Raw genomic sequence first — 24,905 nt, forward strand, 5'->3', positions numbered from 1 at the left:
AACATTAAAATGGAGAATGGCAAAGATTAAATTGCCCTCGTAGTTAACGAAGATGATGGATGGAGTTTGGTCCAGAGACCCAATCATGAAAATATTGCATACAATTGAATAATTTACATAATAATGAAGTTTATGGACCAATTATATAAAAACTCTCCTACCACGTAACTTACTGTAATTACAATTAACTATGAGGTACCAAATTAGTAATAAATTGTAACCCAATGGGACGGAAAAACTAACGAACTGTAAAGTACAAGAATGAAAACCATAATTTCAAAATCACAAGAACGCAGATAACAATTTTTAGCAAACCAAAAACATAATTTACTCTGTGAATCGAGTGAGAAAATATGTATTTGGTGGCTTTTGAGCAAAATACTCTAATATAGGATTTAAACCATATTTTCTTTCGGTTGTCATTTTAATTTTAAACCCTTGAAGGTGAATTATGTGAAATCTAAAATAAGAATCGAATGTAAGTACTTTTCATTTAAATATAGTTTGCCTTTAAAATAGAACTTTTTAATTCGCATGTAAGATAATACTGATATTATATGTGGCAAAAAAGGAAGATACACAGAAACAGTTGCTCTGTTTTTTTTTTTTTTTGCAATAGCCGTATCTAAAGGTGCTCAAAAGTCCGACCAACCTGATCAACCCAACCCAACTCAACGGCAAAATAACCCAACCCAACTCAACGGCAAAATAACTCAATCCGAAGTAACTCGATGTCTAATCGAGTTTTAAAATTTTCAAACCGTAGATATTGAGTTACTATTATTTGAACTCAACTCAACCCGATGAACCCGATATCCTTATGTTTCTTGGATTTAATATGATTGTTGAATTTATATTAATATATACATTAGACAATTACACTATCACGTACACTCTTCATACATATTTTCAATTTATTCACATATCTATATAACTCATTTGTATATATGTTCAGTAACTATAAGCATATGTAAATTGAGAAAATTAACTGAATGTAATATATGTAATAAGTATGTATAAGTTGTATCAAATAATTGATAATGAAAAAGAAATTATGAGTAGAGAATTACATATTCAAGGTTCGAATAATATTTTAATGTACCAAAGTATCAACCCGACCAATTCATACGGTTTAGGTTGGGTTGGGTTGGGTTGCACTTTGATTTGGGTGGGGTTGAGTTAAGATTTTTCAAACTGTAAGCATTTGGTTGGGTTGTTCAAATGTCTTCAACCCGATCAACCCAACCCACGAACACCCCTAGGCATATCCATATACATCTCAGCCCCACACCCAACTTTCAAATGGGATATATACGGCTCAAATGAATGACTTTAAGGAAAATGAATAGAAACAGTTGCTCTACTTTTTTACGGTACCCCACACCTATTTTTTCAAATGGGATATACCGGGTGATAAAATCTTGCTAAGTACATGTATCTATAATGTATCAGCTCTTGCTTTTCTCCACCATCCAAGTTGTGAACCACTAAACCCTACATAAAGTTCTTGGTACTATTTACATGATGCTACTTACCTATTTATAAGTGAGGTTTCAGGCTCGAATTTGGGCACCATCCATTTGTCTTTAGGACACTGTAATTTCCCATGATGGTTGTGGGACCAGTACAGTGGAGACATTTGAAAGGGCGGTGTATGCCTTTTTTTTAAAGTAAGACACGGTTATTGAAGAACCGAACTAAGAACCCAGAAAGAAAATGATTTTACAGACCTTTGTTATTCTACCCAATTTATATCCAAATCTTTCAGTTTCACAAGCCACTTCTCCCTGTCCTGCGAAACATCGTGCTTCGATGGTGCCTTGTCAGCATCGTTCACGTTGTTTCTCATTCTGTTAGGATGCCTCACCTTGAGCGAGAGAAGACGCGAGACTTCATGTAGGCCACCCCATTTCTCCAATGCACGAGCTATGTCATAGCGACCTACAGAAAACATCCCCTCTAATATGAGAAGGATTACCATGAAGTTGCAAGTCCAATAGAACTTCCAACACAATAAAGAAATAGATCCGTAAATCAGACAAAACAAACCCATTTATCTCATCAGAAGGCAGGGTCTAGGGTAAGATCTACGCAGACCTTACCTCTGTCTCAAGAGATAGAGAGGTTATTTCCGAGAAGACCTTCGGCTTGTGGAAAATAGAGCCATAAATCAAACCAAACAAACCCACTATTACTCACCTGAAGGTAGGGTTTGGAGTAAGATGTATGTAGGCCTTACTTCTATCTCAAGAAACAGTTAGGCTGTTTCTGAAAAGACTGAGCACAGCCTGTTGGTTGCCTCTCCATCGGGGAAATCCAGYCTTTATAGTTCAGCTAGCCTGTTAGGCGCTGTGTAAGAGCTCTATGCCATCTATCGAATAGCGGGCAGTGCTGCTTGATTGACTGCTTTAAAGTTTGAAACAAGTCTWGGATTCGGAAGAGAAGTAGGCATAGAGGATAGTGAGAAAGATGGTTAACTGCTTGCTAACTGCTTAAGATTTAGGAGTGCCGGCTCCAGGCTAGAGAAAAGATAGGCTATTACTGCCTCACCGATCAAATAGACGGGAAACACTGAACTTTTTTTTGGGTAAAGGGGATGAAACCCCGGGTAAAACTTGTTTCCAAAAAGAATAATGAACTACAGGACTAAAGAGGGCATACTCTTCCAGAACTAATAATTCTAAACAAAAATGCTATGGCAAAAGAGGGGGAGGTGGGTTGGTGACCTGGTAAGCTAGAATTTTGCAGTATTGAAATTGGTACTATTTGTGTTCTAAAGTTAAAGATGTATATTTTCTTTTGCAGCTAAACTTACCACTTACAAACTACCTACATGATTTGGTTTTACTTGTTATTGTATTTATCTTGATGACCGGAAACCCTGTTATTGGTGGTCATTTTATGTTAAATGTAACAAAGAATTAGTACCGAATCTAAATCACTTTTGGACCCCAAAACACTACTTCTTTGGCCATGACATTAAAAAAACTCTGATTTTGGAAAACAGTATGTGGATTTGTTGTTCACAACAAGCTAACGAGAAACGCAAATATAATGATTGGTGCAGTGGATGTGTCTTATAAGATGGAAATCAAGTATATATACCTCCACGCTCAAATGATTTTCTACTGGGCATAAAGGCTGGATCCATCCCCCAACTCTTCTGGAAACGACTAATCTGTAAGGGTAAAAAAAGAAATGAACGATTTTACAAAAAAGAATTCGACACAGTTAATTCGGCATACCAGATATAGCAACTATGGCAGATGCAAAATATTCTTCATACAGCATTTAACAATTATAAGGAATAGTTTTCGAACTTGGAACTCAAATTCCATTGAAAAATTGGAACATATTTGATGCTCATAGGAAAATGTAGTCTTGTACGTAGCAATCACAGTAAATATGATGAGCATGAAAGATCATACATGAATCATGATTTTCTCAAAAGTCAATTAATGGTCATCTATTCAAATACTTATGTTACGACTCGGACTAATTGTCACCGATCAAACACTCCTTTCATCCCAAAATAAATGTCCACAATAAAAAAACACAGTTTTAGAAATGTAGTAATTGTCACACGTTTAATTAATTGAATGTCACTTTTACCCTTGATAAAAAAGCACGCAGTTTTAGAAATGCATAATCATTCCACTGATGATTGCGGTGAGGGATGAACAAAAATCTAGAGCTCTAATTCAAAATTCTCTTTTTCTCAATCATCATCTCTTAAATATTCGTGCGTCATACAGAATTGGCAATTTAGTAAATCATAACCATCTATTTATGAAGGTGGACACTTATTCTTTTTTGGGTAATTGTGGATTTGGGTTTCCGGGCCCGCTTACATGCCCCGACTAATCCCCCGGGCAAGCAAGAATGGCCTAGAGATAGGTGAACCTCCATGGCCATAAGGGCTATGGCAGCGCCCGGATTCCAACCCGGGGAAGAAGAGATTTCCACTACATCCCCGTGAGCCTTAACAGAGCACCACAACCCAAGTGGTTGGTTAGTGGACACTTATTTTTGGACAGACATAAAAAGAAATCTGGACACTTAGTTTGGGATGGAGAGAGTATAACCGTTTCCTGAAATGGACAAAAAGGTAAGAGTACAGAAACAGACCTCTTCTTTCAAATTCTCAAGCTGATCCCAGTACCCTTTTGGTTTGGGATCCTTGTAAGCAAGGGAAAGATTCATCAATGAAGCAAACTTTCTGAATCCTCCTCTCCGTGAGATCGCCTTTTCCATATCAAACCTTCCATGCTTCCTGAGTTGGCTTCTCATTGGCATAAACCCTTCTTGTCCATGTTCTGAAATGAATTTCAGGAGCTCAGATTTGAGTACTTCTATATCCTTGTGCAAGCCAATAACCCGGTGTCTTTGTCTAGAAGGAATTTTAGCATTGCCTTTTGATGAGTATTTTGATGGATATTCGATCGTGACAAGATCACTAGTATATCTAACGTTCGATCTAATATCTTCGTCTCCCATGTCTAATACATCATTACATTCTTCGACAGAACTTTCTGCTTCCTTTTTCTCGATATAATCACGAATTGCACACAAGTTCGATGGGAGATCTTCATAGATGACCTATATTTGTCACATGGAATCAAGATTTAAAATTGTATAGAGATCAAATCAGAATCTACAACTCATATGAAAAAATGCATGTTCCACAGTGATTTGATGCACACTAATTTCATTGAAAGCTAGACGCAACTATGACTGAAGATTCAATGATAATGTTTTGAATTTAACATATCGGTCTCTCTCTTTCTATTGATATAGCTACTGCTTACTAATATCTAGCTTTTCAAATTTTAGCATATCTGTATTCTCCCTTCCACACACGTGTTATACCCTGTTTAGTGTGGTCAAAATTGGTTGGTTTGGTACAAGTGTCTACTGCAGTAGTACAAGTAAGTAATGCAGTTGGATAGTATAAATAAGAGGCTTGAGGGTTTAGGCGGGTCATTCAGTTTTTTAAACAACTTTTTGGACACGAGTCCTGCAAGAGATTCTGGCCTCTCGAAAGCCAGAAAACCCTTATAAGTATTCGATTAGTGAGAATCATTAGGTTTCCTTTGAATTCAATCTTTTGGTTTTCCCAGTGTACATCACAGAAACAGCCACTCTACTTTTTAGGGTAGAGGTCAGGTCTGCATACATCATGTCCCCCCCTCCCAACCCACCTCCGTATGGGATGTATTGGGCTCGTTGTTGTTGTATAACATTTTGAATCATAATATGAATGCCAACATACCATTCTGCAAGAATCATATGCACAAAAGCTTGAGGGCAGTGTAAGTTACCATTATGCTAGGCCAAAGAAGCTATAACAATTAACAAAACAAACTAGCACACCTCTTCCATGATGGCCTCAGAAAGCAAGGAGCCCTGATGCATCTTTGACTCCACGCTGTATTTCAATAAGGTATGGTGATTGCCAAGTTGTTCCAGTAGCCATCTCCCTTTGAAAGAATCAAAATCACCTTCAACCTGCTCAAAGGTTATCTCTTGCTCAAGATGTTCACACAGATCCAGGACAACACGTGCGTGAAGTACCATGTACAGTAATCCTTTGCATCCTTCCTGGATAATGAAACAATCGATTGGCTCCTGTAAGTATCATGGCATTGAATTGTAGTAGCCAACCTGAGGTGAAATTGCTTCTGCATGTAGCGAGTTGGACTTCACACTCAAGTATATACATATACATATACACGCATATGTTTTTCTGAAAACAGCTTCTACTTACATCAAATTTTACTTGCAACATTTTAAGCAAAGTCATAAACCAATGCAAGAAAAGCGGAGATAAAGAGTTCAGAAGAATATCAGATATTTTCTTTGTACCATTATGAAGAAGAAAATCCAATTGAAGGGTAAATAATAATACTGTTTCTGCATTAACAAAAGTAATAAAGCTTTTCTAATATGTGCTCTAGTACTTCACCTATCATTTTTCCATAGAAAATTTTCTGGCCAAATCAACTTAAGTATAGAAAATTTTCTGGCCTAATCAGCCAAAGCGAATAAGAACACAAGAACCCGGATACAACACAAAGTGGCTCAAATTCTTAAGAACATCATGCGTATACATGTGATCCTATGAAAGAAAAACCAAAATTACCTGAAGAATCCGAACTTTGTTGTTTTCTCGTGCTAAAATCTTGCAAATAGCTAGATTTGGAACTATCCTGCCAAGTAGTTTTTTGCGTAACAGACAGCATCAGGAAGACAAGCATAGCATTTCAAGGAACAACCATATAACAATTTTAAGCACATATATTTCTATAAAAGCTCTGGTATACATCTGTCAGCTATAGTAAAGAAGGTGTCTGTCTTTCCTCTTGCACTAACCCCCACTTACCTATTCCCCCATTCCACCTCTGAACATTTTAACTTATTGTCATCTACATCAGCATGATCCTGGAAAACAATTAGCATCCTATCTATTGAAAACACCAGTTTGCATCGTTAGGGACTCGGGCGAAAAAAACATGGATCTTATAGCATAAGTATAGCAATTTCACCTAGATGAATTGTAAAAAAAAGAACATATAGTGCTATAGTGAAGCTTGTACATTACTCGTAGAATCAACAGGTATAATGCTACTTACTCAGGAAGGTTCTCATAGGAAGTCAAAACATTCCACACTTCACGAACAGGAGCTTTCACAGTTATGCTTGCAACAACACATCGGTGAACACCTCCGTTTTCCTGTAATGCAAAGCTATTATTAGATACTGCAAAGAGTAGCTTCTCCAATCCCTCCGAAAGACAGAGAACAACACAAAATTAAGAATATTCTACAGCAAGCCAATTACCAATAGGCCATCAAATCTTCGAAGATGAATTTCATCCGCCTTGCAAGGACTATCAAGGTCACAAGTTTTGCCAAACACTCCCCAGTTGTTTACTTCGGCAGTAGATTTGGACAAGGGACTAAAACTAGAGTTTGGTTGTCTCTCCATATTCTTCTCTCTACTACCGTCGATATCTATGGTGGTAGAAGCTACAGACAGTGTAGCTGAATGAGCTTCTGTACTTGTATTCTCGTTTCCTTCAAACCTTCTCTCAGATCTACGTGCTAAAGCTTGAAGATTCACAGGGAGGTCAGATCTAATAATCCTCTCCATAAATATTGCAGGAAGGTTGAAGTTTGGTATTACATTAACTTCATAAGACAGAATTGCCGATGAAGACCTGCGACAGACAGAATTACTCATGATTGCCTAATTGGTCATGATTGTATTTTTATTGATATTAAATGAAGCAAGGAGAATAGAGAATCTTATGGGAAATCATGTGAAGCTTCAAAATTCTCACAGGGAAGGAAACAAACAGGTATTGATCAGGCAGTCGTCAGCTTTCATGCACAATTAATTACAAGCACTTTAAAACTTTTGATAAAGCTCACATTCATCATCACCAGGATTATTAAATACCTGTTAACATAATCTTGTTGGGATGCCCATATATTTAGTTTATCTTTCTTCTATCCTTGCTGGGATTAAGCCTATATGCTATCTCTAGTATCATAGGAATAATCACATCTCCCCCACCCTATTTTAACTTACATTTACAAGTTAGGTTTATGCCCTATTTTCCCCTCTTATTTATAATTTTTGAATAAAACCCCACCTGCAAGCTAGAGGGCTTGAAGTGAGCCAACTAGGTTCTGCCGTGAGTTCTTAAAACTATGAATGCTGCAGAAGTAAAAGAAAACTTCACAGTAGTGCAACCATTTGTGAATGTATATTTTATTGGTCCACAAATGTATTGACTTCTTTCACTTGTCCAAAAAACTTCAAAATACTTGATGCGCTCCTCGTCTTATGACTTGGTGATAGGTTTTCCCTTCTCTTTTTCTATTTGATTACGTTACAGAAAAGTTAAGTTGTTAGTTAGGCTTAAGGATTTTGTTTTAGTTCATACACATTGGTTTTTTAATCATGATTGGACAAAGAACATGATCTCTGGTAAAGTCACAAAAGTTCAAGCAAAACAGAACTTCCTAAAAGCAAAGGTATCCTCAGTCACAGAGGAAAATCCAGTTATATGCTCAATGGACGACCATTTTTCAACCAAAGAGGCATGACTGACCATCTTCAAGGATCATCTATAATTTCTGTTTGAATAAGATTACAATGGCTTTGCTAAATTGATCCATCATATAAGGTGGTTGATAAAGCGAGCAGAGTTTTGGGAACAAACAACATAAATATGTGTGTGTTGTCTATGCATGTCAAAACTACTAGTTCCCATCAATTCATTCCTTTATTAATATTTTCAGGGAAGTAAGAAAATACATCAAAAACATGAGAACTTAATTAGAACTTAGAAACCTCTTGCAGGAATGACAAATGAACCTAGAAGTCTGTCTGTTTTCAGTCCAATATTCGGGTATTAACATAAACACACAGCAGAAGACAAAAACAACCTACTGTAGATAAAAAAAATGATACATCAATGGTTTACAATCTTTGTTGGAACTTGAAAGTATCACTAGAATAAAGATTCTACCTTCTCCCAGATTTGACACACCATTTGCCTTCGAATTTCTTAAAATCTCCATCAACCATAGAGAAGTGAAGTTCATGACCATTAGCCTGAACTATGAGAAATTGTTACAGTTAGCAACTGAATCAAGAGGATGCCTGTATAATTAGAAGTTCCCAGATATCAATTTGATGGGTGCATATTTTAAATACAGTGTGATCTTATCAACCGATATCCTAGTAACAGAATTTCAAACGATAATGCATGTTAAATGTGGCATGATTTACGCATCGGATGCATTAATTTAATTTCAATCACATGGCACACCAAAAGGAAACACAAAAATATATCCGTTCCTTATATCAGAATGTTTCAAAATCTACCACTAAGAAGTTTGTAGCATAGTCATGATTTCAAACATGTCAGCAATTGATGCTTGCGAAGTGGTGAAGCGTTCGAATATCGGAGCTAACAAAAGTTCTATAGGCTGACAAACTATCTCCTTTGGTCTTCTAGCTCAATACTGTCTTTAAATTACAGTTATAGTCACCATCCAGTTTACGAAACTGCCATGAGAAATACTATGTTCTCTAATGGTGCACAAAACAACGGTTGAACATCATTCAGAGTTTGTTTATAGTGATATCAACGGTTGAACTTAGCCTTTTTTCTAGAATAGACCTTTTATATTCACGTTAGCAATTGCCAAGATTGGTAAATATAAAGTGAAACAATGGCACATTTCCTTTCCTGGTGCCGTGATATAAACTAAAACACATGCATACACAAGAACCAATAATCAGTAGGAACTACTTCATCTTTTTACCTCAAGCATATAACCCTTTTTCATTAGAAGCTAAAGTAACATAGATATCAGTAAATGATAAGACAATAAATAGATACTTACTGAGTTCGGAAATTCTTGGAGATCTAAAACGACACGAGCTTCAATGTGCCAATATAGTGCCCTCTGCAAGCCTCTCTGCTCCAACCATATTCGTCCTGGTTGAGAACAGGGAATTCTTGTGCTAACAATAAGAATACCACGTACCTCTCAACATTAGTAACATAATACTACAATTATCAGGATGATTGCAACAGCAACACCAAGAATTTCAATAGAAGTCTACGCCCATGAAACTGATACTATAACAACATGCATTATACCAATGGCCTTCGCTCAAAATGGTATCTAACCAAGTTTGTGGTTATGAGTTCAAGAACCGCTAACGGGGTGTGCTTATTTTCTTTATTTAGCTTTGCCATCTCTATTTAAGAAACAATGATCATGGAAAATGAGAAATAGAACAACCTAATGATTTATGATAAGATTATAATTCTTCTTGTGAATCTTCAGTACAAAAGTCTATTGTTAAGACAAAACTTGCTACTATGAAACTTATAAAAGGGAAGGCTGAAATTAGAACTTCAACCTTCCTTTAATTCAACTTCCCATCCTATCCCTGGTACACGAATAACTTTTGGCATCGAGCTGATGATTTTGCAGAATGGAATTTGATTCAAACATTTAAATTTTCAAAGCCAAAAGAATTCCTAAATTGCAAGTAATAAAAGAATATAATACCTAAAAATAAGATTGGGGATGAAATCAGCAAGCCTTTCATAATCCGTAAGAGCATTCCACACCGAATCAACATCAGCATCCACCTCAACCTCAGACTTAACACGACGCTCCCTCCACGATATAACCTCCACTTCACATTTAACTTTTCTCTTTTTCCCTCCTTCTTCATACAACACCACTTCCTCAGCACTTATCCCATTAATTGTCCCATTCATAGCATTCTTACAGACGCATCTACTACAATTACGACCACCTGAGGAATTTAAATATTCATTCGAAAATTTGAAGGAATATATAGGAAGAGTAGTAATGGTAGTTGCTGCTGTACAACCAACGTTGTTGCTCCGACTGACTTTCCGGCGGGTTTTGCATGATGAAGAGTGATGTAGCTTGACGGAACTAGCGCCACCGCCGCCGATATAGATTGAAAGATGGTGGTGGTGGCTGGAATATAGAGCCTGCTTGGAGACGATCATTGTGAGTGCGGTGTGTTTCAGTGTGGAAACTGTGTGAGAAAATGAGCGGGGGAAAGCTTCTCGTGGCCATTGCTGGTGTGGATAATAATTTTACTTTTTAGCCCTCGTACTATTATTCAATATCAATTTAAGCCCCTTCACTATATTACTCTCATTTTATGAATTTTGGTCCAAATTCGTATTTATTTCGATACGTGATCATAGATATAGTTAGGGGATTGTTACATGCATCATATTTATGTTAAAATCAAATTAAATTATACATTAAAAATATAAAAATACAGATTTAATAATACGATAAAAAATTAATAAAATATAATACATTTAACAAGTATGAAAGATACATTTATTACACTATTAGTTATTGTTTTCAATACAACTTTTTTAGTTTCATTTTCGTACTTTTAGTTTGATGGGTTCTAAGATTTTCAACTTCTCTATTTTGGATATGTGATTCATATATTTCTTCATTTTTATTTTGTGGTGGGTTTTTTTTTCTAATATTATTTGTGGTGATGAGAGACAAAGAAGAAAGGGAAATTAAATATGATGTTTTTAAAAACAATAATAAATATATAAATGAGATTCTTGAGATTTTTTTAAATATAATTATCAATTTTCCTTTTTATTAACAAATATAATGGAAGTTAAGTTATAAAATAGAAACGATTCTTGTAGTTTATACAGTGTTTTAAGAAGCCAGTCGTAACAGCTATCGTAAAAGCTTTTGTCTCACATTATGTTAAGCATGTGACTCACATTGGTTTATTATATGGGTTTTTGTAACTGGATATTTGATTTTTTTTACATTTTTGATGTGTTATTTGTTAGTTTTTAATATATAACCTAATGTAAATTATCTGATATCATTGACTCATTGAGTAATAGTAGAAAATATATATTTATATATATAATATTATATAGAATATAGAGATTTGTTGTCATATGTCACGCTTTGAAAAAACGATATAGTCTCACAGTGGCTCATAACGCTTGAGGTTTGGCTTCGTCGCTACGCCTCATACCATTTAGAACCTTGAACTAATACAATAATGTGTAAAAGTAAAATAAATAAATGTTATAATATGAAAAGCACACAAACAATTAAGGTACAAGGAACTGAAACAAGGTTTATGAAACTCCTGTCAACACACATCTTGACTTATCTGATTCATTGAATGGTATTTCTTTCGCGCTTGCAATGCCCACTTATCGTTTAGGAAGTAAATTCACTTCTTCCTTTCCCTTTTGCCTCTGATGGCCGCTTTAAAAACATTTGTGATTAGGGCTCTTTGAAACGAGGTAAAGGCATCAGGATTAGGTGTATGATGCTCTTACCATGTTATCCCTGAAAAGAAAAGGCGAATTCCTCTGTTTGATGTCGATTCACCCCAAGTGGGAAGTTCACCCTCGAGTACTTGAGTTCTATTCCTATGGATGAGATGACGGCGAGCATGTGTAACACCCTAGTTTCATGTTTGTTAAATTACAAGGTTTTAAGCCCTAAAGACAAATTTTTATGAGCAATTTAAGTACTCTAAAAAGGTGTCAGCAGCTGTAGCATCTGTTAAATTGTTAAATTTTCAAGGCAAGTATCTTATAAGTAGTCTAGAAGTAGCTTACAAAAGGCAGAGCATGAGAAATCAAACCTAAAGTGATGAGTTGTAAGGACTATAAGCATGTGTTAGCAAGCTATTTAATGACTAAGCATGACAAAACAAGCTAGTTATGAGTTGTCAAGGCTAGGAACATATGTTGGCAAAATTCATGATGACAAGCAAGAGTTAAAAGCATGACAAATAAAAGTTAGAAACTTGATGCGTCAAGATTCCTTTATATTAAGCATGAGATGTCAAGATTCTCTTATCCTAAAAAATAGGTTTAAACTCTCATAAGAGTACAATTTTGGGAGCAAGAAGAACAAGTAGCTAATGCAATGAATTTACCTATAAATAGGGGTTGAAGTAATAAATATCTGTCTTTATACATAATCAAACTTAAAGAAAGGAATTAGGGGAAAAGTTAGGCTAATCAAGGTGAGTACTTATGAGATTTATGAGATACATACATGCTATATAAAAGTATTTTATGCATTACATGATATTTTGACAAGTATGGCGTACATGAAAATATTATATATTAAAGATATGCATGATGGCACGCTTTGATACAAGTATGTGTTTTACACCAAGGCATGAAAGTGTTACATGTTATGATACAAGTATGTGTTACACAAGGCATGAAAGTTTTTACATGTTATGTATGACCATTAATATCCAACGTACAAGATATTACTAGAAGGAACGTCTTACAAACGGACCTTATGGGGCAACCTTTATGGACCCAGAGGTTAGCAAACTCAAGACAAGTATAACATACTTACATGTTTCAAGTGAGATCTCAAAAGAATGTTTATGCATGATAAAAATATTATTTTTGTGCATGATCAAAAGTTTTAGTGAATTACTGTTCACAAAATGTTAAACATCATTGAAAATTGTTTATTCATGAAACCATAACTACTCACTTAACCTTTTAGCTTATATATCTCATGTTGTATTTCAGGAAAAGAGAAAAAAATATTTGCATGAAATAGTATTTTACTAATCAATAGCAAGTTATATTGTATTATAAGCTATTGAGTTACGTTTCCGTTACTATTTCATCTTTAATGTAATTATAAGCTACGTTATAAATAAATTTAAATTCCAAACTCATATTCAAGACTTAGTAATATCAATTATAAAATAACGATGCCCGATTTAGGATTTGGGGCGTTCCAGCATGTTGGAGGAATTCGAGAAAATATGAACCGAGTAAAATAGCTTGGATTAAATCTGAGATTATGTAAAAGCTCGTTTTCCTTAAGTTATATTTTGGCCAATCCTGCTAGGGTATCACAAAATTAGGCAATCTGAAACTTTTTTGAATGATACTGAAGAAAAGAGTACTCTAGAAAATAAACAGTCTCAAATCTGTGTAATGATTTTGGCATAAATCATTACCTTTTAAACTTATAGATTCATAAACAATCCTATATTAATGCCGAAAATAACTCCCCATTAGTATGACTTATTGCTGCAAATTAGTGAGCGGTTATGAAAAGAGCAGTTACCAAATTTGTCATATGCTCATCCGCTCGTATTTTAGCAGTCGGTAACAATCAACCGATAACTTTTCATGTCAGCAACTGATGAATATCAACTAATGACACATCAATGGGTAATTTCACCGGCTGATTTTCACCCAATGCTACACATCTAATGTATCATTTATCAGTGTTCGCGAACACTAATAAATATCCACTATTTCATCAACCACCCTTTGACCCCCCCCCCCGGGAGCCATATGAAGCCATCTCGCAATCACGGGTTCTAGTTAGCTTACATGAGTATGCACTCCACACCTCTTAACTCGTGATATAGCTTCACTCCCAATCTCATATTTCTCGTGTATCTAATTATATAAAATGAACCAATGATGTCACTAAAACTACCAACAGAAGAATTGATAGAGAACAAGATGCTACGATCTTATTCCTTGCTTCGGTTGGTTGATAGGACTCTAGGTGCAAGCTGTCTCAGACACCCCCAGTTATAGAAAACCGAGCAATGTTATTGTCATGATGGCACAAGAAATGCTAGTACCTTGTTTTATCTCAGGATTGAAATGCATATGTCAAATGAGTTATATATAACTGTGATTCTATGAACAGAAGATCAAATTTCATTTTCGGTCCAGATAAAGATCAAGAATCTACTAAAAGAGTGCAAACCACTGTTTAAGAGCCTGAAAGAACTTTGGTAATGTTACTTTGCACCGATGCAATGGACTCTACTGCAGATTTTGCCAGCCAACTGATTCCAACTTTAACACGGTGCTCATCAGTAGGTAACCTGATCAAGTAGGCTAGTTTCCTAGCTGCATTTTGTATCACAAGACCACCATGAATTAACAACCAATGAGGTTTGATGCTAAAAGCTAATATGCACAAAGAGCAGACTAATTACCAGCATGACCGACAGGGCCCTCCAATGTTAGACCATCGATAAAACTCGGTGTAATGGCAGCATCAAATCTCCCTAGGACCATCATCTCGCCCAAATTCTGGAACCTGTTCACAAAACAAGAATGACTTGTATAGGGTAGGGCTATTCAGTTAAAAGATCTTCTATGGAAGTGACTTTTACGAACTAACATCCTGTGTTTTTTCAAGATTTTACAGCGATTATGTGCTTCACAGCAGAAGCAGGTCATATCAAGGTTATTGAGTTTAAAAGATGTATTAAAAAGTCATGTTCCTAATCGGGAACTCGTTTAAGGTCACTTAGCTAATTGATTCATTCTAATGCTCACTGACCTGTGAAAATTGCAACATCTTTTTTCAGAGTTTTCAAAAAAAAATCAAATGTTGATTCGCTATCATCCATGGAAAAAAATGGATTGGTTAAATTTGGGTCTATATTTGTCTTTATTGGAGGGCGTTTTCACAAATAGCCAAACTTTTTCTTTAAACCATCTGTCAAGTCAAATGTTGTTTTTGTATTGGGAAAAGTACTGTTTTATAATAGTATCGAACCTAAATGGCAGTAGTGGACGGTTGTTGATAGCAGCCCATATGTTCCAACCAGCAAAATCTGCCTGCTGAAATGCAACCTGAAAACACATTACACTGCATCGTTACCAAGCAGCGCAAAATAATGACAAATTTATATATTCCCTCTACCTGGAAATAAATGCAACATTTCCCCTTTTGACAAAGCTTTAATCCAAGATTACCTCTTTACCCATCAGTAATTGTTACAATATAATGATTTGATTTTAATCACAAGATTTGGAGTATTTTATATATATCACTAATGATCAAACATATTCATTAAACTATTACCAGTCAAGACAGGAACAGAGCCAGGAAATCAAGGGAGAATGAGCCTAATGTAATTATGGAAATATTATGCAAATACACAACTATGTTTGGAGGTTCGGAGTCGGTGTTAAGCATGGAGTATGATGACAAAACGGCGCGCCTTAACTCCCGTTGCAAGCAACGGTTTACATGTTTTGTCCCTCTTGAGCTTGTTGAGCAGAGGTTTCCAACATTTGGATTAGTTATTCCCTTCATCCCATTGCAAGCAACATTTAATAAATAGTCCAACATATTACTTAAAACTATGTCGATTCAAATGTTGCAATTTCGATTGGATGAAGGGAATAACTAATTTATTAAATATATAATTTTTTTTTGGAAAAAGCTAACAGAATCTGCAAAACAGTAGGGACTTCTGCAGAGACATTTATAAATGCACACAACTTCAATGCTATTAGCATATTCTTGTTCTATAGTACCTGTGCAGTGGCTGGAAGCAATTTTCCTTTTGGATCTCTCAAAGCAGAAGAATCACCGACGGCAAATATGCGTGGGTGGCCCTTGACTTGAAGAGTTTCATCTGTTTCTGCTTGTCCTCTGGCAGTAACGGGAAGGTCAAAGGGTCTAGCATTCGGTTCCAGTTGAGGAAGTAAAGGTTTGTTCCCAACAGTCCACAGAACCAAATCAGCCTCCAAAAGTTGAGTTTTTGACCCTTTTTCAGTAGACTGCACCTCCAAGACCAACTTTTCAGGATCGTTGCCATTTGCTGTAATATCTGATTCCTCCAGAAAACTCCTGAAATCACCTGCTTTTCCTATGCGGCGGACAAAATACCCTAGTAGAAGTTGAACATTCCTCGAGTTGAGGACCTGTGAAATAGCTTTTTAATTTGAGATATGTCAACAGGAACTTCTATAAAATGTATTTTAAGTTTTTTTGCTAAAAGAATGTGTTAAGTATGCTACAGTGGGAGAAGGGTTTCAATTTAGTCCCAAGGGATTCAGCTATAACTTATACACCATGGAATTACAATATAGGGTCACGTTCAGAGGAAAACTGCAAAAAAAAATGAAAAACTGAGGAACACCCTAGTAACCATTCATCTATATGGTATGCACATGTGCATACAAGTAGTTTGTATAATTTTTCCGGTATGCACATGTGCATCAAAACCAGGAAACATCTTTGATTACTTGTATGCACATGTGCATACCGTACGGACGAACAATTATTATGGTGTTCCTCATTTTTTTAATTTTTTGGGGGGTTTTCCCCTAAACCTCTGTATATATAAATATAGATTGGGCATGACAAATATGCAATCCAGCAGGCACCTGAATATTTTAGTCAAGTTTGAAACAAACATTTGTCATATTGGTTAACCCTCATTTTTCTCTGTCAAATAGGCAAATTACTAATTTGTCTTTTAAAACTTAACCTGATAAACTAATAAAGAAAGCTTTACAGGTAAGGTATCTAATAGCACATTAAGATTCAACAATTTAAAACCCTATGAATTGATGAGCAACACAGTGTCTCTTACCTTCAAAGCAGCTTCCTTATTTCCAGGAGGAGCAGTTGGTAAGATTGAGGAGTCAACACTAATTGCTTGCACAACTCCCTTACCCTGTAGTCGTTCCGATACTGTTGCAGCCAGTTCAACTCCAGAGTAACCAAGTCCGACAACCACCACACGAATCGGATTTTCCTTACCGAAGTTCTCACGCTCCAATTTCGTTAACTTGTCATTTACCTTCTACATCACAATGTATAGACTAGCAATTTAGGCAGCCAGTAAAAATTTATGTAACCCTTAGGGGTAGCTCAACTGGTCAGGCCTTGGGTTTACTCCCCATTGGACACTGGTTCGAGTCCCCTCAGGGCATTGGAGATTCACCCGGCTGTTAACTTCAGGGCCCCATGGGATTAGTCGAGGTGCCCAGACACCCATGGTTACAAAAAGATGCTAGAGATAGCTATGCATAGAGACCACTTATATGCTATGTCCAAAAACTTACACAAGCATCATCCAGGGTCGAGAATGGTAGTGCAAATTCAACAGCACCTGGTATGATATCAAGCTTGGGTTCAGCTCCTAAAGAAAGTACCAACCTGGCTGCCCAAATACAAAATAGAGAATTAGCAAAAGGAAACTGAAGTAAAGTTAATATTATTATGAATCATAAGATATGCCTTGCTTTTCACATTAAGAGCAATTTCACAACTTTTGCAGTAGGTTAACTTAAACTAATGTGTTCGACTGTGATCATGAAAAACCCTTTGTGCAACCCCACTCGTAATGGTGGCATATCTTGTGACTCCAACTTCTTAGGAACTGGTGTACATTGCGAATTAGGAATCACAAATTTCATACCAATCATATTCAATAACAAGACCACTTTCAAGTTGAACAGATCCTCCACAGCCAGATACGGTGGACCCATTCATTCCCAGATGATCGCATGGACTGAGGACTTTCACCCTGTCTCTTAAAAATTGCACCGGGGTGCTGACAAGCAAATCTGAAAACCTTGGAGCAATCTCCCATGCATCTACTTCTACACTTCAACATTTCATTTAGAGCAATCCGTATACAATGATGAAGGATAAGAATTGAACTTGAGCATAAAACTCTAAATTGAAGTGTGTACCTCCCGTTAGAAGCTCATATAACATGGGTTTAAAGACAAAACGTTCAGATTGATCAACAAGGATCACCTGTTGTCGTTTTCAATAAAGTAAAAGTGTCACTATATTATTTCATAGAAAAATATCCCATGGTAATGTAAAAGTACACCAGGAAATAGAGTAAACATAGGCCTCAAAGTATTAAGTCATAGTAATCGATGCACAATACATAATATTCAGCAGCTTATCAGTACCAACTATTTAATTTATCTATGAAATGATCCACCAACTTGATGAAGTGAGAAAGAAAGTAGAATATTGAATAAAGTAGCATGCTGAACTTCAGCATCGTTACCTGAGGCTTCTTGTCATCAGGCCATGTGAGTGAATTTAACCTTAAAGCAGTATATAGACCTCCAAATCCGCCACCCAGTACGCACACCCTTGGCCTCTATAACAAAGAAGAATCAATTGCTTTAATAATGCTGATTGATAAACCTATATAGAGGAAGTCTACAACCAAAGTCTTTCTTTTTTGTAAACAGAAATATAGGCTTGTCTAACGATGCTTTACTTTTTGAGTGTTTGGTTTCTATCTTTTATCTTCGCCAACGGTTATAGGAAACAAATACATTATGGCTATATATCAAACACATGAATTAATCCATAAAATTAAAATGAATGCATCAAATAGAAAAATATCATACCTATAAATCAAAAGGGAATTTACTTTAGCATAGTAGTTAGAAGAATAAAGATGGCAAGCATAAGTAGTACCATAGTATTGTTGAACTTGCTGACAGCATGCCATCTTAAATTATACCAGCATGAACCCTGTTCTGTTGTATTCTTCTTCTTCTAATTATCAATTATCTTGTGGTCGTTTTTGTTGGAATCTGAGTATCCAACACTGTTCAGATACCAATCTACATGAACATTTATGTAGGGGTCTCCCCTCTCTAGCTCTTTTAAGGAGAGAATCAAGGGTTCAACATATTCTAACATGGTATCAGAGTCGGTCTTTAGCACTACCCAGGACACGGCACACAACCTAGACTACGTTCGAGCGGGCGTGTTGGACTCCCATATTGGCTAATCTCTTACCCCACTTGTATCCACGTAAGGTCCTCCCCTCCCCCTCTCTCTACAAGGGCTTGTTTAGGGAGAGAATTAGGGGTTTCACATATTCTAACAGTTATGAAAAAAAGGTTCCAATCAAAAAATTTATTTACAGACTTTAATCTTAAATGTGATATGGACGGATGATCATCCTGTCGACAGAAGCATGTAGAACACTCAAAATTCATTGCACCAAACAAGCACCCTAATGAATATGTACCTAAGAAATAAGAATTAGTGAAGCCAGCAGAGAACCCAACCTTCTTATCGGGCCATGAATAAGGTTTCACAGCCTCCTCTTGAGAAACTTCCATGCTCCCTGCAGTTCCCCCATTTGCAGAACTAACAAGACGTAATTGTCTACTCCTTGGAGTACTCGCAAGGAACAACGAATTAGAATGAATTTTAACCAAAGAAGAACCGTGGAACAGTTTACCCAAATTAACAACCCTACCTGAAATTTCACATGAAACAAAATTCTTCAACATCAATCAAATTTTCATCTCTATGTGATACTCAAATCATTCGCCATTCTTTAATTTCCTTATTCTTTTATCATTCTGTCTTAAACCCTAATCGACATTTGCATTTCAAATTATGGGTTTCACGAGTTTCAATTTTTTTCACGAGGCGTGTCCCTCGTAATTATCAAGTTACAACATCAATATCAATTCTCGAATTAATTTCAACTTCAAAATTGCGTAAGAACTCGAGAACTACATGTAAACTATGTGCCATATTCTCCCAATTAGAGTGTTTGAAGTTGAAATCACGGTACTTTCCAAATCATATATCCGTAGAAGATGTCTATAGGAATTTCCTGCGGTACAAGTGAGAAATCTTACGATTGAGAGGAGCGAGAACTGATGAAGCAGATAAAGCGGAGGCGGCAGCATTGAGATGTGCCATTGTTATAATCCGTGGAGACTGGAGACACGAGACGACGACGAAGAAGAAGGTGTATGTGGATTGCGGTGGTTTCAACAGTTCCACGTTGAAGTGCTGGCGCTTTTTGGTACTACAAAAATTCGTGAGATAAACCTTAACCGAAAATACTACGATACTAGAAATGATCGAACGGTCGGGATTTGTTTTTATGCTTCTCATCTTAACTTATATTATTACAACATCTTTCATTTACTAACATAAATTATGCATATAAAAACATCTCCGATGCAAAGTTTTTATAAGAAAAAAGTGTGGTTCTTAGAAAAACTACTATCAAAGAGAGTTCTTATAAGTAGGGGTGCTCACGGCCCGGGTTGATCGGTTTGGAGCCGTTTTAACAACCCAACTCAATGTTGGCGGTTTGAAAATTTTCAACCCAACCCAACCCAAATAAAAGTTCAACCCAACCCAACCCAACCCGTTCGGGTTGATCGGGTTGTGTTTAAACAATGTAAAATCACATAAAAATAAAGAAAACTTTCCTTTGAAATACGACCGACCATTCAAGATAATATGCAAGTTCATCAAATATTTAGATATTACAATAAAAATGTTTAAACTAAATGATAATACATCAATCAACAACAATAGTTTTAGACGTTTCCAACCCCGATGCTTTTGCGTTCTTGATGTTGAGGTTGGTCATGTCATGATTGTCATTTACAATTCAAAGCTTAAAGTTAAGGTCGGGTTCATCGGGTTGTCGGGTTGGTCGGGTTTTTCTGGGCCTGACCCGATACCAACCCAATAAGGTCGGGTTGGCTAATTTTTTTATCAATCATGCATCGGGTTACCTCGGGTTGTGTTTTTTTTTAAAATTCGGGTTGGGTTGGTCGGGTTCATCGGGTTTTTGAGCACCCCTACTTATAAGAACATCGTATCCTTGAAGTTCTTATACAAAAACTTTGGTTTCTTACCTTGAAACTGGTGTGAAGTGACTTTTTTGTTAGTTCTTTTATATGTTTTATTGACTTTATGATTATTATTGATGTCGAAAAAATACATGAAAACCATAAAACAGGTCTTTATAAGAACTATCATTGTGAAGTTTTATGTAGATTATTAATTTAATGAGATGGAAATAATATGGCAAGCAGAAATACAAAAAAATTGGGTTTTTATACAAACTTGTGTTGGAAATGCTCTAAAATTACCCTTGAAAAATGACAAGCACAAGGTCCTATTTGTTTTTTATGAAAATTTCCTAAGAGATTCTCTAAAAGTTTTTCAAAATGGAGAATCAAAGTCTAAAATCTCTAAAACTAATTGCATTCAACTCCAACAGATTCTTTATTTTAGGGATTCTATCATTAATTATATGATTAAAATATTTCATACATTTAATAAAATATTATTTTTCTCTTCTACGTTCATTTCAATGTTTTTGTTTTGTGGAATATAATAGAAAATGATGTCTCTATCATGGTAATCATTTTTGAAGAATTCTCCATATTTTGAGAAATTTACATCATCTCTCCTACATTCTCCATTTTGGAGAATTTATTGGAGCACAAAATTGTCCAAAATCCTCATTTTTTCTATTTTGAAGAACCTGTTGGAGATGCTCTAAAAGGTGTTGTTCGTTATCAGCAAAATCCAACATCAAGGTTTTTTCCGATGAAAGATACCATGGATTTATATTGCTGGTGAGGGTAGGAGGGGAGGAGATAGCAGGGTTTATCTCTTGTTTTTTAGGGTTTTAATTACTTTGTTTTTGTTTTAGGGAAATGAAAAGTCGGTAAGCAGTCGATAAGACATGAGTTATGTCTTGTCCAATAAGAGAACATTAAGAGGTTTTAAGCTTTTACAATAAAAAACAGTTTTATAAGTCTAACATCTGATACGGTAAAACATGAACAGTGAATAGTAGAACCTCATGTTACATATTTTTTTCATGTCATATTATTGTCACATCAACAAAATAAAAACTTCAATAGAACTCCACAATGGAGTCTCTTATAAAAGACTCACTTTTGATTTTTTTATTTATAGATTATTATTTAAAGATAATATATATATATATATATATGTATATATATATATATATATATGGACAAGTTCATTTGTTAACCCAAATTATTATGTTAACTTTATGAACTAATCATGAACATTGATTTTTAAAATATAGAGTTAAGATTAATCATATTTTAAATTTAATTTATTACCCTTGTAATCTCACAAACATATGTGAACATAGTAGCTCAAGAGTATTTATGTAAAAGAGGAGGTGCAATTAATGTCATCGGTTACAAACAGTAGAAATCATATATGTTCAATTGTGTTCATAATTGTCACAAGTGTTCATATATGTTCAATTTGTGTTCATAATTGTTACAGTTGTTCATATATGTCAATTTGTGTTCATATGGGTGTATACATGTCAATTTGTGTTCATAATTAGCAAGACATTCGCTTTGATTATTTAATTCACTTCCTGATCTCGAATTGCCGACTGTCACCATAAACAATTTTAACATTCTTAATGTTGTCATATTGTTTTCCCGATCTCGATGTATTTTCCATTTATTTGAAGGAGAAGAGGAATATGTCATTTATATATAAACAATTAGAAGGGTACTCGTGCAATGCAGCGAGATATATCTTTATTTTAATATTTTATTTTATTTTTAATATCAATCGATGTTATAATATGGTCTTATGTGATTTTGAAAAAAACGATGATGTTTTTTTTTTGAATAAAATATAAATTTGAAGATATCATAAAAATTTGACAAATTATATCGATATCAGTATTATTAACTATTTAAAATTCATCGTTTTTTGTGTAACTTTTTATTTCAAATTTAATTTAAGTTTAATAATGAAATAATTTATATTTGATTTAGTAATATAATTTTCGTATAAAGATAATAGTTAATTATTTTGTTAGAACTCGGTAATTATCCTAATAATATTTTAGATTTTTTATATTTTAAAATGAGATGTTTATCCTCTATTTGATTATGTTTATCCGCAGTTAGTTACACGAATTCAAACATGTAGCTTTAATAAGTTGTACTTATGCATAATTTGCTTGTAATCTTGAATTTTAAGTAATATGCATCAATATACAGTACTTCACGCATAAAAAATAGTTTTTAAGAGTTTTTGTCAAATACTTTATAATATAGTATAGATTTGATATTTTTTAGAAATAAAAAATATGTTTTACAATTATTAATTTATATTTATAAATTAATATATATATATATATATATATATATATATATGTATAGACTTGGGAGCATGTGAGACCAAGAGTTTTTCGTGAGACCCGTAAGACCAATTCTCAACCCTTAGATTAGATTGCTAATATAAATATTCATAATCACAAAATTGTCACGAGACTTCTCAATAATCACAAAATTGTCATCATGCAACTTTAGACCATTAGATCATTAGCTTATAAAATTGATCAATGAACATAAATTGATCTCACGAAAAACTCTTGGTCTCACGTGAACCCAACCCTGTATGTATATATGTGTGTGTATATATATATATATATATATATATATATATATGTATAAGCTATAAGTATTATTAACATAATAATATAACAAGATAATTAAAAACCAAACTTAATAAAATGAAATATAAAAAACTTGTACATTAGAAAAACAAAGAAATGATAAGTAATAAATATCATATTTTATGTGTTTATATTGAAGGAAAACATCATAAACCACAAACTGAAAATAACACATACATTTAACGGTTATAAAAGCAACTAATCTCATATTTTATTCATTTTCTAAATTATTGGTATTCGGATGAATTACTTGTATTTCGATTAATTTCATAGACCCCTAAAGATAACTGTCTAGAAAATATAATCTATACTGAATTCATCGGCAATCCTGTCGAGCACACAACCCAAGTAAGAGATGAATTTTTTGATAGATTATATGGCTCTGAATACCATATGGTATTCCCAAACTGAAAGACTAGGCAAGACTAAAAGACTAAGATTGATTATAAGAAGGTGTGGAGAATATGAACTTAAACTTAAGAATAAGCCAGAATGATTTTGAAAAGTTTCAAATTCTCGACCTAAAAACATCCACAATGGTAGAACTTTTTCAAGAAACTATATCTAATACACCGGGACTCAAAAGTAAGTTGACCAGGTAAAATTGTCTATTCAAAGCTTGTACAATCCGTAACAAAACGATACTTTTCTGTTGTTACACTTTTTCAATGAACCCGTAAGCGATGGATGCTGTAAAGGAGGATCCGAGAAACCAAGACCTAGCATTTATCTACTAAGAAAATTCGTTATTGCTTTTCAATAGAGGTGACGTGGGAAGATAAATTAATTAATCGATCTTACTTTCGTACATAACTATGATTGTTCAGGTCCGTTTGTGCCTCGATTGATCTCATGATACTCTGAAGTAATGATATAATTGATTATGAGCCGTCTCAAAACCCTAAACAAATATTCGAGAATCTTTTTAATAACAATGGGCTTCTGGGTTACTTTATGCATACCTCGGTTAATCTCATGTAACCTAAAGTTGACAGTTTGAAAAACCTCTATTGGACCGCAATCCCAAAGGGGCACGAAATGGTGATCAACGAAGGTAAATAAATGGTACTTTGTCATAATGTCGAGTTTATTTATGAGTTGATATGGCGACATGACTGTTTTTTTTCAAACGATATGATTCATAATATTGTAATTTTCATATATATTCAAATTTCTGTAATTTCTTTTTTGTATGGTTTTGTTGACGTTAAGAAACACTTTACATGAATAGTTGT

The 24,905-nt window shown here is 34.8% G+C and overlaps 2 protein-coding genes across 5 annotated transcripts; both read right to left on the reverse strand.

Moving 5' to 3' along the window:
• Positions 1-1,423: 1,423 nt before the first annotated feature.
• LOC112520315 lies at positions 1,424-10,615 on the reverse strand. Of its 3 annotated transcripts, XM_025128659.1 has the most exons (11): positions 10,432-10,592; positions 10,101-10,337; positions 9,423-9,543; positions 8,540-8,625; positions 6,841-7,219; positions 6,633-6,733; positions 6,143-6,209; positions 5,374-5,601; positions 4,129-4,599; positions 3,106-3,178; positions 1,424-1,941 (listed from the first exon to the last, which is right to left on the reverse strand). In XM_025128659.1, the coding sequence occupies exons 1-11, from the start codon at positions 10,470-10,472 to the stop codon at positions 1,736-1,738; spliced, it is 2,010 nt and encodes a 669-aa protein (XP_024984427.1). In that variant the 5' UTR covers positions 10,473-10,592; the 3' UTR covers positions 1,424-1,735. The 3 variants fall into 3 exon arrangements, with proteins under 3 accessions (XP_024984427.1, XP_024984428.1, XP_024984426.1); XM_025128660.1 differs by having other exon boundaries at positions 3,106-3,173; positions 10,101-10,615; XM_025128658.1 differs by having other exon boundaries at positions 10,101-10,615.
• Positions 10,616-14,172: 3,557 nt separating this feature from the next.
• Positions 14,173-20,175, reverse strand: LOC112519684 (alternative NAD(P)H-ubiquinone oxidoreductase C1, chloroplastic/mitochondrial). 2 transcript variants are annotated; one of them, XM_025127903.1, is made up of 11 exons: positions 20,036-20,175; positions 19,451-19,644; positions 18,427-18,522; positions 18,095-18,161; positions 17,818-18,001; positions 17,462-17,555; positions 16,987-17,196; positions 15,923-16,312; positions 15,156-15,232; positions 14,587-14,690; positions 14,173-14,497 (listed from the first exon to the last, which is right to left on the reverse strand). In XM_025127903.1, exons 1-11 carry the CDS (start codon positions 20,097-20,099, stop codon positions 14,358-14,360), a joined length of 1,620 nt encoding a protein of 539 aa, XP_024983671.1. In that variant the 5' UTR covers positions 20,100-20,175; the 3' UTR covers positions 14,173-14,357. The 2 variants fall into 2 exon arrangements, with proteins under 2 accessions (XP_024983671.1, XP_024983670.1); XM_025127902.1 differs by having other exon boundaries at positions 16,987-17,199; positions 20,036-20,174.
• Between the last annotated feature and the right edge of the window lie 4,730 nt (positions 20,176-24,905).

This window comes from Cynara cardunculus (assembly GCF_001531365.2).
Source record: "Cynara cardunculus var. scolymus isolate 2C chromosome LG 10, CcrdV1, whole genome shotgun sequence".
Lineage (NCBI taxonomy): Eukaryota > Viridiplantae > Streptophyta > Magnoliopsida > Asterales > Asteraceae > Cynara > Cynara cardunculus.

Bases quoted from the DNA above. Each gene is read 5' to 3' on its own strand.
- LOC112520315 (XM_025128658.1), bottom strand. From the start codon at position 10,576: ATGATCGTCTCCAAGCAGGCTCTATATTCCAGCCACCACCACCATCTT. The intron at 6,210-6,632 runs GTAAGTAGCATT...ACTACTTGGCAG, and splicing joins TCCTATGAGAACCTTCCTGA to GATAGTTCCAAATCTAGCTA. The intron at 1,942-3,105 runs GTATATATACTT...TGTTTTCTGTAG, and splicing joins AAAATCATTTGAGCGTGGAG to GTCGCTATGACATAGCTCGT.
- LOC112519684 (XM_025127902.1), bottom strand. From the start codon at position 20,099: ATGGCACATCTCAATGCTGCCGCCTCCGCTTTATCTGCTTCATCAGTT. The intron at 14,691-15,155 runs GTTCGATACTAT...TTTTGTGAACAG, and splicing joins CGTCCACTACTGCCATTTAG to GTTCCAGAATTTGGGCGAGA. The intron at 14,498-14,586 runs GTAATTAGTCTG...TACAAAATGCAG, and splicing joins GGGCCCTGTCGGTCATGCTG to CTAGGAAACTAGCCTACTTG.